At 37.9% G+C, this 19187-nt stretch overlaps 1 protein-coding gene across 1 annotated transcript in view; it reads right to left on the bottom strand.

Annotated features, from left to right (window-relative positions):
• Positions 1–303: 303 nt before the first annotated feature.
• Positions 304–19187, bottom strand: part of LOC127447725 (SH3 and cysteine-rich domain-containing protein 3-like) — a 37386-nt gene continuing 18502 nt past the window's right edge. The window contains exons 4-9 of the mRNA XM_051709768.1: positions 11816–11879; positions 7841–7965; positions 1761–1852; positions 1566–1617; positions 970–1107; positions 304–360 (exon numbers count right to left, since the gene is read on the bottom strand). Coding sequence (XP_051565728.1) covers positions 304–360; positions 970–1107; positions 1566–1617; positions 1761–1852; positions 7841–7965; positions 11816–11879 — 528 coding nt within the window. The remainder of the gene's footprint in view (positions 361–969; positions 1108–1565; positions 1618–1760; positions 1853–7840; positions 7966–11815; positions 11880–19187) is intronic.

Below are 19187 nucleotides of genomic sequence, written 5' to 3'. Positions count from 1 at the left end.
TTTTCAGCTCAACAGCTCATTCAGCTCAATCGCTTGGCAGTCATTATCAAAAATAACTATTTTTTAACAATGGCCATTAATACACATTGACAATCAATGAATAAATATATTATTCTATAATCTCACACACATATTCATGCTAACATGTGATTCTGTGAGGACACTTATGACATCAAATGCTGTCATCTTCATTTCTTCTTCTCTATCTAACCTTCTCATGATTTTCTCATGATTGAATCTTTGTCAGACGATGACATACATTCAGATCTCTTGTAGCAGGTCAGCAGGGAAGAAGCCCAGTTTTCATCCAGTGCTCACCTTCAGATACCCATTCACCTCCTCTCCTTTCTTCACCACAATCTAGACATCAGTACACAGTATACACACAGATATGAATAAGCTCACTGTCTCCCTCTCTCGAGTATGAGTATTGGTAGTTTCAATGACTGTAGACCACAGTAGGTTTAGGTTGTGTTAAGCCTTTTGTCTAATTTTTCAAGTTTTGATTTTGAATATTCAAGTGACAAAAGTAATTAAAAGTTTTAATGTGGGCAATGTCCTTGCATTATGGCTCTTTGATGTATGTGGTTGAAATGTTTCACTCAATTTGCAGCAAAAAAAAAAAAAAAAAAAAAAAAATGTAATGGCTGCTTTGACAACCTCCAAGAAATAAATTATAAAAGGCTGTTTTTTTTGGTCTGCCATGTTTATTTTTTAGATGTTCTTATTTTAGAGCGTGCTATATCCATGTTCCATAATGCGGCACCAAAAACACAGAATTGTACAGCTGCTATTGGCTTTGATAGAGACCTTGTACATTAATGAAACATGTATGTGTATGTAAATTAGAACTCCTATTTGTATTGTTATATTTTTGTATGTTTTGTGCTTTTTCTTATTGTATCTGATTTTGAGCATATTTGTGAAGCAGGACTTTTCAAGTGCAAACACACCAACACACATACTGACCTGATCTTTTTTCAGGGTGATCTGACCCATCTTTCTGTTTCCCACAAAGGAGCGTGTCACTTTATACGTCTGCTCACCTGCACGTACCCTGATAATATATGTCATAGGCAAGTAGCCTGTCTTCTCACCAGCCTTGCCCTAAAACACACAATATACACTACACAATACACTTGGATGATGGATGGATGACTTGGACCGAATAATTAAGAAAAGCAGCCACTAAGTGCCCAGCATATAGATGGGAACTCCTTCAATACTGTTTAAAAAGCATCCCAGGGTGATTCCTCAAGAAGTTGGTTGAGAAAATGTCAAGAGTACATTTCTGCAAAATCTAGGCAAAGTGTGGCCACTTTGAAGATGCTAAAATATAACACAGTTTTGATTTATTTTGGATTTTTTTAGTCACAACATAATTCCCATGTTTCTATTTCAATTATTCCATAGATGTGATGACTTTACTATTATTCTAAAATGTGAAAAAAAGAAAGAAAGAAAGATTGAGTAAGTGACCCTAAACTTTTGAATGGTAATGTATATGTAGCATACTCCCTAAGATCTACTTAAAGAGCATACACTTTGAATGTACAGTAACTCACCCTCCACCACTCCTCATTGGAGTCATCCAGTACTGTGATCCGATCTCCTTGACTGAAACACTGACACAAATAAAAACCACCATTAGTAGCAGATTTCAAATGAAAAATGAACTAATCCATGAAACATATGTCTATGTATAAATACTATGAATGACTATATTAAGGAACTACAAATATGTGAATAAAGAGACTCACTGGAAGTCTAGGTCATCTTTCCCGATGGCTCTGAAGCGATACAGAGCCAGATAATAATGAGACTGACTGAATGTCTGTTGCTGCTTCTTGTTCTACAATCATCAAATACAAATACCAATTACAGCATAATGCACAATATAGCATAAATACAGTAGCTCCTAAAAGATAAGTATACTGTGTTAATGTGACACCATGGTAACTAAATTTCACTGTTTATTAGAGGAATTTTTGTATTATTATTATTGATATGTATTCATATATTTGAACTGTCTTTATTTTATTTGCCAGACAACAATCGTGAGTCAGATCATCATTCATGTCTGTAGCACAAACGGTGAAGAATGAGTTCCACAGTGAAGATTAACTCTTTTGGTTAGAGGTTTGTTCAAATCAGAATGAGCAATATGATGCTTGCCTTAGCAAACACCAGTGATAAAGAGAAAAAACAAACCATAACCATGTTATTGCCAACAATAAAACAAATCCAGTGACTATGTGCACATGCCCAATAACTCACAAGGGAATAAGACTCAATAAAGTGGATTGAATCATGGCAGAAGAAAGTCTGTGTTATGTATATAACCCTGGTTCCCTGAATAAGGGAATGAGATGGTGTGTCAGTAGGACGCTAGTGACAATTATTGACATCCTTATAGAATCATGGCAATTCATTGGCAGATGGCGCTTAAGCTCCACCGGAGCTTAGCAGCATCACAGATTTTCTGCTAGAAGAGAACATGACACTTGGCAGCAAGAAAAACAGTGTTCAAAGCTACGCAGCATCTCGTTCCCTTATTCAGGGAACCGTGATTACATACATAACACAGACATACATAACAGACGCATGCTACTGCTTGCTGCCACCAAAAACAGTGATCACAAGCCAACCTTGGGTAATGAAAACACTGCACCCAAATATTTAGGGAGCCTTAACCTGCTGCACAGTGAAAATCTGGGAAGCAAGGGGAGACTCGTTCAGGCTATATAACCTGAAAAAAGTGTACGGCAACACAAATAACCTCCAAAGCAACAGTCTTTAGACCAAGGCCACAACAAAGCCACGTTCCTGCAAGATTGCCTAAATCCCTATGAGAGAGCATCTGTTTGGAAATGGCCAGACCCTTTTGTGTATTAGCCAAACAAGGCAAACAGCTGATCAGACTACAACATTTTGCATGTACATTTAACATAAGATTTTCAAGGCTCAAAGAGCACACAAGCAATGCAGACGCCCATTCTCATCTGACTGAAAAGGAGAAGGGCAAAAGACCTGCAAAGCAATCATCTGAGGCCAGAAAGGGGTGAAAGACACATCCTGCACATAACCAACCCTCAGCCAAAGCAACACTTTGCTTTGGAGACAAATTAAAGGCAATGGCTATTCACAGGCCTGTAGGTCTGCAATACGCTTCACAAAAACAAGCGCTTACAGCAACACTGTCTTAAGAGATAGTGTGAGCAAGCAGACAAACTCCAAAGGCTCAAATAGAGGAGCATTAAGCACCTCAAGCACCACTGAGAGGTGCCACGCAGGGACATGCACCGGGCAAGACTGAACGAGTCTATGCAATCCTTTTTCTTTTCTTTTTTTTTTTTTTTTTTTTAAATCTGTTTCACTACAGACAAGCCATCCACATATGGCTATTGCTGCCGCATAAACCTTAAGCATAGACAGGTTCAGACCAGCATCCAAAATGCCCATGCAGGAAGTTTTGCACCAAGCAGCCAAATCAGGTCCACACTGCGAGAAGCACACCTGATGCAGAAACCTCACTGGGGAAACACATTATTGCAACCCAGGGTTCCCAATAGTTTCCCAATCCAAATTCACCAGAATGTGAAACCCCTGCAAGTTCAATCAGAAGGCTTTGAGGGCCAGATAGACCACCAAAAGCTCCAAGCAATCTGTGTGCCACAACAGAAAAGACCATGTCCAGGTGCCAAAGCCAATCGCATAGGGATTCCCAGGCCAAGAATGATGCATCCATTGTGACAATCTCACAACGGGACACTTGCCCCAGTCCCATACCCTCCTCATAGAACGAGGTTTGTTTCCAAATGGAGGTTTCAGAAAAGTTTTTCTTTTCAAATTTTTATTGAACACATTGTGTAATCATTTACAGTGCATGCTGGAAAAAGTAAGTGAACCTCTGGGTGAAAGACTCCTCCAAAAGTAGGAGTGAGCTTTCTGCAAAAATCACTCATAGGGGACAACAGGCAATCCTGAAAGAGGTGAGAAAGATTCCAAGGGTAACAGCAAAAGACCTCCAGTAAACTCTATAAACTGCAAAAGACTTTGTTTATGTGTCCACTATCACAAAAACACTGAACAAGAATTGTGTTCATGGAAGGACACCACAAAGGAAACCACTGCTGTTTAAAAACAAAAGTCATTGCGGCACATCTTATGTTTGCCAAAGACCACCTGGATGTTCTACAAAGAATGGTCTAAAAATCATCCTCAGCGTTGTGCAAATCTTATAATCAACTACAGGAAACTTTTGGTGGAGGTTGTTGCTGCTAAAGGAGGATCTACAAGTACATAAATTAAAGAGATCACTTATTTTTTCCAGCATGGACTCTGAATGGTTTCTCAGTGTCTTCAATAAAAATGTGTACAACTGTTTGTGTGTTATTAGTTTAGTCAGATTGTGTTTGTCTATAATTGTGACTTAGATGAAGATCCGACCACATTTAAGTGTAAATTAAAGTTTAAATGTAAAATGTCATTCGTGCTAAACAAGTGTAACATTCATTCATTCATTTATTCATTCATTGATTTCTTTTATGAATAATCAATGCACAAATCCAGGTAATTCCAAAGTTTTCACAAACTTTTTCTTGCAACTGTACAGGGGACAGCTTGGGGCTGAACAGTAGGGCAGTACTGGGTCCCTCGGAGGCTCAAGGTCACAAGCATACAAAATCATGCAGGTTTACATGCGCTTTAGCAAGGAAGAAAGAAAAATGCTGGGTCCACTGAAGATGTGCAAAATAGATGATCTCTGCATGATTCTTTAAAGGCTTCAGTAATCGTCACTCCATATGGAGTTCCCATAGCTTCAGCTACTGATGCGGCATCAAAGTGACCATAAAGGGAAACAATCAACAAGAAACTTTTCAGATACAAGACTCAACCAAAAAAATTAAACAAACTAACAGACATGAACCAAAAACCAACACATAACAGTGAAAACACATGACTATACAGATGGTGTTCACTGATTAGTGTGCGTTTACGTTACAGATATTCATTATTTGCTCAAATATTAATCAAGATTAAATAATTGATTGCGCAAATTCATTAAATACATATAGCTGAAAAAATCCATGCAACCTAATATGAAAAAGTAAATAAAGGAACCACAAACCCAGAAAGCTCCCATAAACAGAAATTTCATTAGTGACGCTTCGAGCCATTGGGCTCTTTCTCAGATGTCCCCAAGATTTGCAATGATGATTTTTTCATTTGGTTTGGACCTGAGAGTTCATGAATTTTGTTTCAGATTTTTGTAAATACAAGAAATAGACATCTGCAATTCACTTTATCTTTTAAAATCAATACGGTTTTTTTGTTGTTTTTTTGTTTTTTATATTGTGATTGTTATAGAGGGAGATGGACTTAAACCTTATTTATACTGTAAACTTACAGATTTTTTTTTTTTTTTTTACATAGACATCAAAACATCCCATTGCACAGAAAAAAAGTCTTCATATTTCTCAGTGTCACAGAATTACAGAGATCTGTAATTCTGACAAGAAACTTTCTAAAAATAAAGTCCTGTCTATGGGAGATTTCTAGATGTGTTCCATTATTTACTTTTTGTGGGTCTTATTTTTGGACCCTGCACCCACATTTATATATATATATTTTTTGGATGTGCAGAAAAGGATAGAGTGTGTCCATTCAGCATCTCTTTTATTTGTTGAAATGCAAACTGAATAGTCTGTACTTAAACTGTCTTCCATACATGCAATACTCGATACTTCTTACTAGTCTCACTGTTTCTGCTGTATATATGCGAGAGGTAGTATTATGCGATTCCGAATTTAGCCTCAGTTAAATACATTTTTAGCCATTCTGAATTGAAGTACTACTTATGTAAAGAATAACTGATGAATTTTCAGTCATTCAACAGTCTGTCAATTATTTGCTTATACCACGGTTAGCACACCTAAAGACATTTTTTCGTTTTTTGAGGTTTCATCCCTAAAATGCTCTTGTGTGTTGAACTACTTTCTTATGAATTTAGTATCTTGCTTAAGGCTGAATTACACTACATGACTTTTAAAATCTGAACAGATTTGAAAATACTTGGAATCACACACTTACTGACTTTGTAAATCGCTACAGACAAAAAATGATCACAAATAAATGCAGAAACACACCCCCTCCTGTTCTAAGAGACGCATGATAGATTTAAACAAACTTGGATGTGGCTGGTGATGTTTTTGCTGCTACTCTGTGTTCCGAGTCACAAAAGAAACATGCCAAATGAATTTGGGTGCAGTCTTGGGTGGGAAGACATGCCCAGTTTAGCCTCCAGAGACTGCAATGAGAAGTTGGAGGTGAGCACCATTAAATCCACTTTGAGTGCTTGTTCATCATCGCTATCGCATGCTCGATTTTTATTGGCTGTTCACCATATGACTTCAGAGAAAATCTTACAATGTATGATGCTCCACAACTAAACTCTGCAGTCGTGGATAGTCAGCTCAAAAAATTAAAACAAGTTTGATATCCTCTGACTTGATGGAATCATACTGTAGTTGGAGGGTAAGAAATCAGAATTCGTACCCATCATATACTACGTGATTGTCTCCTACCCCGGCTGGCCCAAAATCTGCAGACTAGAGCTGACTATCATTGACTAGTGCCGCCTAACCCGATTTGGCCTGATTGAAAACGGCTAAAATCATGGTTAAAGTTATGTAGTGTAATCCAGCCTTTAGATACTGCACATGCCATTATTGCTAGATTTATAGTTACCGAAGCCTCTATTGCAAATTTTAAAGCAACACTTTGGAATTAGTAATAATGACAAGGGCTGCATTTATTATAGTAGCAAAGCATATTTCTATAAAAAATTGGCAAGCATCCCACTAGCTTATAATAAGTATATACTAAATATACTAAGCTTATACTAAAATGCCAACTAGTTCTGTTGTGCCCTGCCCAGACAATTTATTCTATCTTGACTTCCAAATAGCCAGCTTTGCTGTGCCAAATAAAAAAAAAGCAGCACCAAAGGGTTTCTTCATTTTGCTGAATACTTGGGGCCAAATATAAACAGAAGAGAATTAAAACATTTGCCTAGGGACATAGACCACCTAGTTAAAACCGAGAAAAGGTCACCCAATCTAGCACATTGTACAAAAAGGTGAAAAACAGACTCAATTTCACTGCAAAATGGGCATCCCACCCCAACCCTTGGATCAAGATGCACCACATGTCTGTTCATGGCTATTGCCCCATGCACAATCCTCCACTGGAGGTCACCGGACCATTTATCAATCGGGCGCTTGTACAGGGTCCGCCAGCAGCCTTTAGGGGAGGAAAAAAATTCCAAAATGCTCAGTCCATTTTGAAGAACGTATTTCCATCAAAAGATGTGCGTTGGATACCTTCACACATGTAACATATAGAGCTTTCTTTGCAGCTTCCTCAAATACATAAAATTTTCAAGTTGTGAAGGACAAGAGAAGTCCTTCATCCTCCTGCCACTGCTCCACAGCAGCAGTTACATTCAAGGATGGAAAAAATATTCACACTCTATCTTCCATTGATTGAGTACTGCTGAATCATTCAGAAAAGTCCGGTATTCAGTTGGTAGAGAGTTTAAGGTTTCAGTTACCACTTGGCTCATTAGTTGCACCGATTTCACCCCAGCTCTCTCGTTCAAATCTTCCACTCTCACGCTCACTAGATGCCCCAGCTTAGTACACCCTGCCTTCAGCAGACGTGAGCAAAGGCTAGCTGAAGCCAAGAGTTTTGAGGGCAAAAAAGTATTGAGAAACAAAGGTTCTTCAAACAACCAACTCCCAGCTGGTGTGTCTGGCTCACATGAAATATAGAGTACCTTCCATGCTTCAAGGACTAACTGACAAAAAGATGTAAGATCCTTCATCTGTGCTTCTTGTAACTGCATGAGGAACAGGTGCTTATCAAGTCCAATGTCCCCAGCCTTCCTGAGAAGAGTGGCTGCTGTATAAGACCATGAGACATGTGTTTGAAAAAGCCATCTCTGAGCAGCTTGTAGCCGAAAAGCCATCACCCTGGACCTGATGTCCACCAGGCCCTGCCCCCCTTTGTGCAGAGGAAGATACAAAACAGCTGATCTGACCCAGTGCTGCCCAGACCAGAAATTTTTATGTCTTCCAACAGTCCTATTGGAAGTTATAGTATGATAAGCCTTTGCCACAAAGATGAGGCAACCAAGTTGTTTGCCACAAGTACCCTCCACCTGTAGGACAACTGGGGAAGCAACCAGTTCCATTTAGACACACTTTTTCCAATACACCCTCCCAGTTTAACTTCTGATAAGCATCAGTGTCATGAAAACACCTAGCATCTTTAAACCCTCTCTGCCCCACCTAAGATTCCCTGGTAAATGTGGAAGTTTTTCAGCCTGTTCTTGGCCTGTCCATAAAGCCTCACTTTTGTCCCAGTTAACCTTTGCTGAGGAAGCTTTAGCATATAACTTAAGTGTGTCAGACAGAGCAATTACATCCTGCCTTTAACACCTTAAATAGATAGATATGATCAACTCTATCGAAGGCCTTTTCTTGATCAAGAGAGATTAGTCCAACATTTAAATTGAAAACTTTGCAGATGTCCAAAATATCTTGCAAAAAAAAAAAAAAATCGTCCAATATAGGCCTCTCTAGGATGCAGTATGATTGGTCCTTATGCACTAATAAATGAATATGGTCTCTGAGTCTATTTGAAAGACATTTTGAAAGTATTTTGTAGTCTGTTGTTAAAAGAGCCACACCTGTTCTTCAACGGAGCTAGATCTCCCTTTTTATGCAAAAGCGACAGCTGGTAGGCAAAGTCTCATCCTTAACACATTTCTTGAACACCTCATGAAGATCTTTCCCAATTTGCTCCCAAAAATGTTTATAAAAATCTGCAGGCAACCCATCAATACCTGGGGACCGACCACAGCAGTGCTGTCTGACAGCAGTAGTAAGTTCATGGTATGTTATATCAGCATTTAGATTTGCTTTGGAATCAGGATTTAGTTGATGAAGTCCATGAAGTAGATAATCCACAGAGTCAGAATTACAGAGTTCAGCCATATACAGATCTGTGTAAAAATCCAAAGCATTCTGGCGCATTTCAGGAATATTGGTAATCACACGGCCATCAGGAAGGCGAAGACAGACCATCTGCTTCCACTGTGCCACTGATCTCTCCAAATTAAAGAAGAAAGCACTTGGTGCATCCATCTCAGCAAGAGAAGTGAAACGAGATTGTACTAAAGCCCCCTTTCATTCAAATAGGAGCTTAGCTCTTTTTTTCTCTGCTGTAAAACTTTCAACAAACAGGATCATTAATGTCTCTTGCTAGTTTGCCTTCTATTAAATTAATATCTCTTTCAAGAGTTTCTACAGTTTTCTGATAGTCTTAGTATAGTTAGCTATATACTGCTGACAAAACAATTTTATTTAGTTTTTCCCAACATCCCACCATTGTCTTAAATTTCCAAAATTAAATTTTTGTTTCTTCCAATGTTCCCAAAAAATAACAAATTGTTCACAAAAAGCAGTGTCTTAGTTATTTCACATTGAAATGCCAGTATAGTGACTTTCTTATCAGCACCGACACCAAATGATGATCAGAGTACTCCACTGGACAAATGGAACACTTCATAACCCGGTTGTTATAAACCTTTGAAATATAAAATCTGTCTAAACGAGCTGCACTCACCTTGTAATCAAGTATTTTAACACAAGTATACTGCCTGTCTGCAGGATATTTAGTCCTCCAAACTCTTGTTCTTTCATTATTTTAGCCAAAAGAACTGATGACAGAGTATGAGGTTCCATATAAGTACGATCTAAGATAACATTTTCAGTACAGTTCCAGTCCCCTCCAAATCCCACACACCCATCACTACAGCACTGTTTCAATAATTCACTTATTAAAAGATGTTAAAAAAGGTGAATCGCTCATGTCCCACATTTGGCGCATAAATATTAATGAAAGAAAAAGAAAACTTTCAATTTCAGCTTTCACTAAAAGAAGGCATCCCTTAAATCGTTCCTCTGTTTTTAAAATATTAACTCCCTTCAAGTTTGTACTATGAATGAGAATCTGTGGTCCCTCCCACCATAAGCACCATTCAGTTTAATTAAGCACATCACTATGAGTCTCTTGAAGGAAAATAATTGTTTATTTTTTCTGCTGAATTGTCTCAAGCACCAGAGCCCGCTTAAAACTATCCCTCCCACCATTAATATTAAGTGAACCTAATCTTAAACTCTCCAAATATATACTTAAGATAGGAAGGAAAAATAACAGTAGTGAAAGCATGAAAAAAGAGACACCACATTAATATCACTGGTAAGATAATTTACGAGCTCTTTTCCTCTTCTTTATTGCCACTTTTCTATATTTTCTGATGGCCGTAATGTGTTTTTTCAAACGAAAACGCTTCTTTTCACTTAACTCATTCATGTCCACAGTCCTTTAAAGATATAAGATGGACCTCTCGAATTTATCTAGATCAGGAAAATATTCTTTCACATTACTGCCAAAAGTATTGTCTAAGAATCCATGTACTTCCTCTAGGGTGTACAACTCAGCCAGTAGATCAATATGCAAAGACACTTCCTGCGAACTACCATCCATGTCTTCCTCATCTACAGACTCAAATTCATCAGACAAAGTTTCATTTATCCTTCCTTTTACTCTTTTCAAGCTAGAACACAAGCCTCCACTTATGTCATCTGCTGGTTTCATTTTATCTCCAGGCTGCTCAGCACCATCATTGCAAACTACTTAATTTCCCTTTTCCCCATCAACAATCGGACCATTCACATTAGAAACCTCATTTTCGATGCCACTACACGCAACATCACTGCTTGTACTAGGAAAGCTTTCAAGCGCCGGTTATGATGCCTGCATATGCAGGTTTTGCTCATACTCAACAATATGCACAGAGTCATTAGAAATTGGAGCACATTAGAGATTGTAACTTTTACTGAGGGAGCATAAAGCAGCATAATCTGATAAAACACACCATCTATAACCACACCGCTTTCAATTAGCTGGCTAACTAAATGTTGGTGTTTCAAAAACACCACGACTGCTTTGTTCATTCACAATGCAGATGAGATGTTTTCATGACTGACTAACTCACCAAATGCTAAAGAGAAATTCCTCCACAACAAACTTATCATCAGGTACACACCTGAATCCATGGCTAAGAGATAGCGATGAAACCTCATTAAGAGACGCCATCCTATCGCGCTAACAAACAATCCCACAAGCAAAAACTTTAATGCTTACAGTACCAGATCATGTGAGAAGATGAAGATTGAAAAGAAGAAAAACTTGAGAAAGTTTTTGAAAAAAAAAAAACTCTCACTACTCAAACCACCATTCTAACCCACCACCACTCTCACTAAAACCCCAGCATGTGTCACAGAGTGAGAGACAGAGAGAGAGAGAGAGAGAGAGAGAGAGAGAGATTATAGAATGTAAATATTTTGGGGACATTTAGTGGGAGGGACATTCTCATTCTAGAGAGAATTGTATTGGACAAAAATTAGTATACATTCCTGCGGACAAGATGGTGTCATTAATATTTTTGGTCTGTATTCTCAGAAGAGAAAGAATGTACATTTTAAATGCATATACCTGCTAAAAATAAATTTTTAACACTAGCATATAGATGACCTAATAGTAAGGCGGAAGGAACTATGGAGGAACCCATAGTCCTCTTGCATCACAATTAATGTACATATGCCAAACAGTTTCTAGTTACATGGTTTGTGTAATAATAGTTATGTTTTAATCGGTTAAATTATACAATTATGTAACTCACCCTCAACTCCCTCTTCATCATCTTTCGGCTGTTGAGCTTCCTCCTCTTCCATCATCATCATCATCTACACACAACAAACATGTTTGTTCATTACATTAAAAGTCATTATTCACAACATGCCCTAAACACAAGCACATGTCTGATAATTCCTCTGGATCTATAAAGGAATCCCTTACGAAACAAAAATATATGTGAATATATTGGAAAATATAATGTGATGTATTAAATAATACATTTTCATATATGGGAATCTAGTGCTTATATTTTTCAATATTCTGCAATAAATGCATGAACCACGTATGGCTCTATATTGATACATATATAAAAAAAATATATATATAGCAATAACAAGACAAAAACTGTACTACATTTTTACATGTAATAGCTTTATTGAAATACTCAAATCATTTCTCTTTCATTAGTTAACGCATGGGTTTACATACAGCATTAAATGTCTCAAAAATATATTCCCAATATGCCTACAAAGGTCCCCAATTCTTTACAGATTCAGGCAAATGAAGACATAAATGTAAATTCAGTGACAGATTTGCTTTCCACATAGTATTTCAAACTGTTGGACAAAATCTACAACGTTTTTTTTTTTTTTACATTTTTCACACATTAATATATATATATATATATATATATATATATATATATATATATATATATATATATATATATATATATATATATATATATATATATATATGTATACACACACACACATATACATACATACATACGTACATATACACTACCGGTCAAAAGTTTTGAAACACTTGACCGAAATGTCTCTCATGATCTGATTTGGAACAAATAATAAAAAAAAGCAGCCAATAAGTGCACAACATAGATGGGAACTCCTTCAATACTGTTTAAAAAGCATCCCAGGGTGATTCCTCAAGAAGTTGGTTGGGAAAATGTCAAGAGTACATTTCTGAAAATTCTAGGCAAAGGGTGACCACTTTGAAGATGCTAAAATATAACACAGTTTTGATTTATTTTGGATTTTGTTTAGTCACAACATAATTCCCATATTTCCATTTATGTTATTCCATAGTTTTAATGACTTTACTATTATTCTAAAATGTGAAAAAAAAAATTATAATAAAGAATGAGTAAGTGTTTCAAAACTTTTGACCGGAAGTGTTATATATATATATATATATATATATATATATATATATATATATATATATATAATTAATACATATGGATATATATTACAGAATATATTTCTCTCAGATTTGTGTATATATATTTAACATACATGTTCCCATATATATATTAAAATATAGTGCATATATGTTCAAATGTATGTATACTCATATATATATATATATACACACACACACACACATACACATATATGTATATATATTTCAGTATATATTTTGCTCAGAATTGTGTACATATATTTCAAGTTCCCATATGTTAAAATATAATGCATATATGTTCAAATATATTTAAACTCAATATGTATATTTACAAATATATAATTACATAAATATTCACATATATGGATACATTACAGTATATATTTCCTCAGAATTGTGTACATATATTGCTCATACATATTCCCATATAAATGTGACTATATGTACAACATATATGTTAAAATATATTTAAGCACACACTACCATTGTTTATCACATGCACATCTATATATTATGAAGTGTATTATTGAATATAAAATGATGTACATTACAATATAAAAGGACATATACGTATTGTCATATATTTCCCAGTATATGAAAAGCGGCAATTCCTTATGTATTACTCAGTACATTGTAATATTCTATATATAGAATATTATTCTATATAATTATGAATACACTGAAAATTATGTAATATATTGAGCCTTAATTTATAAGGAAATATATTATCTTTGCGTAAGGGATATTCTGGTTCAATACAAGTAAAGCTCAATCGAAAGCATTTGTGGCATAAATTGATTTCCACAAAAACTTATTTTGACTTGCCCCTGCTTTTCTTTTCTTTTCTTTTCTTTTTAAAAAAAGCAAAAATATGTGTTACAGTGAGGCACTTACAATGGAAGTGAATGGGGCCAATCTATAAACGTAAACATACTAACTTTTTTTTTAAAGTATAGCCACAAGTCGTAAAACAAAATGTGTAACTTCATTGCCATGACAACATAATGTTGTAAACCTTGAAATCCCAGTAAATGACGATTTAAGCAACTTATACACAAGATTTAAAAGAAGAATTAATGTACTGTAAGTGTTTTATAAAATTAGAAGCTTCACATTTCTGCCTTTAATCTCTCCAAAAATGTACCCCCATTCACTTCATTATAAATGTCTCTTAAGCATTTATTTTTTTTATTTTTTCTAAAGAAAAGGAGGGACGAGAATTTTTTTTTTTTTTTTTGGTAATCAACATTATGCCACAAATGCTGTTGATTGAGCTTAATCAGGTGCACAGGTAGCTTTCAAAACCTGCTGGACATTATTGCCTACAGCACCTCCGCCAGTGCCTTCAGTCCAACTGCGGGGTAATCAGCCAGGAGCCACCAATCATAGATGTTTCGCCCCATTAATCACTGGCACCATTACTGCATGCTCAGTTCCCCCGGTTAGGTATGACTTAACATCCCATATGACTCTATGTTTCAACCCGGTGTCTAAGGCTGTGCTAGCCCCACTGGCACTGTTAATGTATTCTTAGTTCCCCAGTTTAGGTATGACATAACTTCCCACACGACCATATACACCAACCTGGTGGCTAAGGCTGTGCTAGCCCCACTGACACTGTTAATGCATGCTCAGTGCCCCTGGTTCCATATGGCATAACCTCCTATACAACCATATGCGCCAACCCGGTGGCTAAAATTGTGCAAGCCCCATTGGCACTGTTAAGGCATGCTCAGTGGACCCGGTTCCATATGGAATACTACTTCACCACACAACCCTAAACACCAACCTCCCATACTAGGCCTTTGCTAGCGTACTAGACAGAAACAAGCATTATTCCTTCCCTCCACAAAATTTTACCACACATTATCTTAAACCTCACAAATGTTCCCTATCCCTAATTTCTCCCTACTGCCTTTCTCACTCCTGCACCCCCACCTCCTTACTTCTTAGCCATAGCCAGAAGCTCCCTTTTTCAGCTTCCACTGCCATTTCCTTTAGAGAATTCTTCAATGCTGATCAAGGAATACCAAAATCTTTCAATAAGCACTGGATTGATGTTTCCATAAATCCTCGACACCCAACCTCCACAGGGTAAATGACAGTCCACCATATATTTTCCCTGCACTTTGTTGCCAGATCAGCATATTTTAACTTATTCCACTCAGGGGCTGCCTCCAGTCCCCCATCCCAAGGGATGGTAAGCTCAATCATCATCACTTTTCTAGCTTATGTCATCCATAATACTATGTCCGGCCAGGAGATAATGATGACCTCAGAAGTAATTTTCAGCTGTTGGCCAAGGTCGACCTCCATTGCTCAATCTTTTCCAGCTGCCAGGAATGATTTGGCTTCCCTCCGTGCACTGCCTTGCATAGCCCCTCCCTTTTCAACAAACTCGTTGAACTTCCCCTGAGAAGCATGGTGGACTTTGTTTGCCTTTACTCAACACATCTCTAGGATATCCACCAGCTTGCACAGGACCTGATCATGCTGCCAACTGTACAGTCCTTGCACCAAGCTAGTCTTGCTTCTAGCCAACATGTGCCCCAGATTTGCTCTTGGGGCCTCACAAAGAAGAAACAGTGAGACAAATTTCTAGGGCTTGGAAGGGGTGGATCTTAGGTGGATCATATTTGAAAAATTAGTCTGGCCAAGGGTACCTTCCACAGGTCAGCCCACCCTAAAGCTTTATCAGATATACCCTTCCATACTGCCCAGCACCCTTGCTACTGCTGGCTGACTCCTCTAATCATATACCCTTCCCCTTCCATCCTAGATACTTCTGTAACTACCATCACTTTTCTCTGCTTTCTGGAGGCTGACCAGAGTTTGGGAGCCGCCCCCCATCCAAGGCCTGATCTTCATGACTAGGTTCTTTCACACAATGTATTCTTGCTTCAGCCTTGATACTACCCGGTTTATAACCTCCTCTGCCTTCCAAGTGCAGCCTGTTCGGACCTGGGCTTGACCAGCCCTCATAGACTGGTCTGTTGATTCCCATAGCTCTAAGACCAGCCTGTTGTTCTCCTACTTGTAGCATATGTTAATGGACTTTAGTGATAGCTGCAAGGCATTTCTTCCAAACAATACTGAAAGAAAACATGGCAAGCCCAGCCACTTCCTGATGTAACTGTTGGCCTTAATATCCTTCTTTTCCACTCCTGCTGCAGTGATCTCACATTTTTAGCAGCCACAACAGGTGATGGTACAGTGTGAATTGGTTACACAAGACCTTGAATTTGCCTGGGAGATGACACTGATCTATGTTATCCAGGCCCTCTTTCAGCTGCTTCAGGACCAACCCTGAAATGTTTTTTGTCTGAAAGATCTGCTTTGTGTTCTCTCCTTAAACTTCGAATAGTCTGCTCTGCCAGAACGAGGATTCTTTCCCCATCCACCTCAAATTATATCTGGTTGTTGCTAAATCCTTACGAATAGAAAGGCTATGCGATTTTGTTGGCATATTCTTCATCCTGGCCCATGTCAATAGCTCTTCCAGCCTTTTCAAGAGTTGGTTTCTACATGCATCAGAGCAGGCAATCTCACCCCAGACTGTGCATGGATTCCTCGGTCTGTCTGTTTTGCACCAATAAGGATTTCCTTAAAATGTGGCTGTGAACATAATGGGATAAATAGAACATCCCATAACTTTCTACCAAGCTACTTATACACTCTGGTACATTGAAAAACTCCAATGCATAGCTGATGGGCTGGTGTGGAACCAATCCAAAAGCATTTTCTACATCCAGCCAGACAACATGGAGGTCTTTCTTGTCTCTTTTGGCCAATCGGATCTGATCCCATATTTTTGACACATGTTCCACACATCCAGGAAAACCTGGCACACCTGCCTTCTGGCAGCTTGTTTCTATGTATCCAGTCTTCAGGAGGTAGTCAGACATCCTCCTTACTATCACTGAAAAGAAAGTCTTTCCCTCCACATTTAGGGTTTACATGACAACGATGTACTAAAAACGGAAAAGTTTTTCAATTGCGTTTTTGAAAAGTTTAGCGTACAGAAGCCAACGTTGTCAAAATGATGCCCGTTTACACGGATCCGCGAAAATGACTAAAAACACTGTATTATGCATGCCAGGCCAGTAGTTGCGATGTCACTTTGTAAAGAAACACTATGCACCTGCGCACATAAGCATCCTTCCACAGAGCGGTGAATGCAAACAATGAAGATGGTGAAAGCATCGAGCAATTTTGTCTGGACGGACGATGAGTTTGCTTTATTACTACAATTACTTTGCTGGAGAAGCGTCAATAAACTCAAAATTTTGAGCAGCACAAATACAGTCCTGTAGTCTGCCATTGTAGTTTTGAATGTCTCGCGCGTTGTTTTGAAGTACTCGCGCGCATGCCTATAGACTGAACTCTCTAGATTATTCAATCATCATTCTTTATATAACACGTAATACGTGTGTGCATGACGTCATCGTTTTCACAAATTCGCGTTTTTGTATGTTTACACGGAGACGATAATGGCATCGTTTTCAAAAACATGCACTTTGAAACCCGTTTTCAAAAGTTTGCGTTTTCAGGCCCCGAAATGCTGTTGTCGTGTAAACGAACAGCCAAAATGCATAAAAAGTTCCCCAATGAGTTTTCACCAAGGGCAAAGTTCTGTCAGCAATTCAAAGCCAAGGTCCACCACCCTCGATGTTACGACAAAGTGTTTGTGCTTCTGCTATTAGTAGTTGTATTGTTATTGTTATTATGGCCCAAGCACTGAAAGTGCGGAGACCCTATTGTTCTTCTAAGGATTATTATTAGGGCCCAAGCACTGAAAGTGCGGAGACCCTATTGTTCTTCTAAGGATTATTATTATTATTATTAGTGCCCATGCACTGAAAGTGTGGAGACCCTATTGTTCTTCTATGGATTATTATTATTATTATTTTCAAGGTTTTCTGTAATTATGAGATACTTAACATGCGTGAAAACTCTTGAAAGATTGCACACACATCAGAGTCGTCTGCCATTAGGGCTGAGCAAAGTTGCAGGGGGTGCTCTTTAGCACCACATGAAAATGGGCATGTAAGGGGGGCTCTGTAGCACTCCTATTTTCACCTACAGTCACCAAAATTGGTACATATATAGTTATCCCAACAGAGATTGCACTGTCAGAGTGTTGGGAATATATTAACATAAAATTTATACACATAAAAACATGATATTAGAGATAAAAAAATCAAAAATTTTAAAAGAGAACAAAACATCTTGGTTGTTTAAGCCAATGAGCATTAAGGTATGTCATCAGCAAGTCATTTCCCATCCTGCTTGCAGTTCGCACAGCTTGGCAAAAGCAACTGCACGGCCTGCCTGCTACGACTGCAGAAGCCTCGCTCTCGCAGGAGTATTTTTGACATATGTGGTCATGATATCACAGCAAGATTTTTAACCGGCATGCACCTGTCGGTGATCAGTTATGTGCAAAATTTGCTCATCTCAAACGAGCCTAATGAAATGCATGCTGTTTTTTGGATCGGATCATAAGCAGAGAACATAAAACATAAGTAGCCTACTGTAAAAAAGGAAAAAGGGAATCTGGATAAATGGATATAAATAATTTTCATATCCGTTCTGGAGCGGAACTCCAATAAATTGCCCTTGAAGGTCTCTGCGTTGTTCTGTCTTTTCTGAGCACTGAAGTAAATCAATTATTGTTAATTCACACATTTAATTCCGTTATTCATTTTATCTGACTCCAATTTTATATTAATCTGACTCCAATTTTAAGTTGACCTCTAATTTATATTTAAGCTCTAACTAATTTCTGATCATTCTTTTAATTTAACATTTTTAGGTTATTGATTACTCTAAATCCCCTTCTATTCATTGTCCTTTTGATCTTTGGAGACTTACGCCGGCCGTTATTAAATTACGTAAACCTCCCGAAAATGGATAGCCAGTTCCGTTCTTAGTCAGCGGTTGTAGGGTTAACTAATATCGTCTGGTTTGGCTTTTCTCATAACCAGACGATATTGCCGCTTAGTCACGTACATACAACTTGCTAAGACGGGCGGTGAGCAGTGACAGAGTCTTTAAATGGCTTTCTCCTACCCAGTTGTCCTGAGTGGTTTCTCCTATATTAAAGCTCCAGTATGGTCTACCCTGGTCTATTGAAATTCAAATCCTACCCGGCTGTCCTAGGTGGTTGTCCTACCTGGTTGTCCTAGGTGGTTGTCCTACCTGGTTGTCCT

The sequence above is a fragment of the Myxocyprinus asiaticus genome, chromosome 11 (assembly GCF_019703515.2).
Source record: "Myxocyprinus asiaticus isolate MX2 ecotype Aquarium Trade chromosome 11, UBuf_Myxa_2, whole genome shotgun sequence".
Lineage (NCBI taxonomy): Eukaryota > Metazoa > Chordata > Actinopteri > Cypriniformes > Catostomidae > Myxocyprinus > Myxocyprinus asiaticus.
Note: the sequence above shows the minus strand (reverse complement) of the source record. Positions and strands in the feature narration are given on the sequence as shown.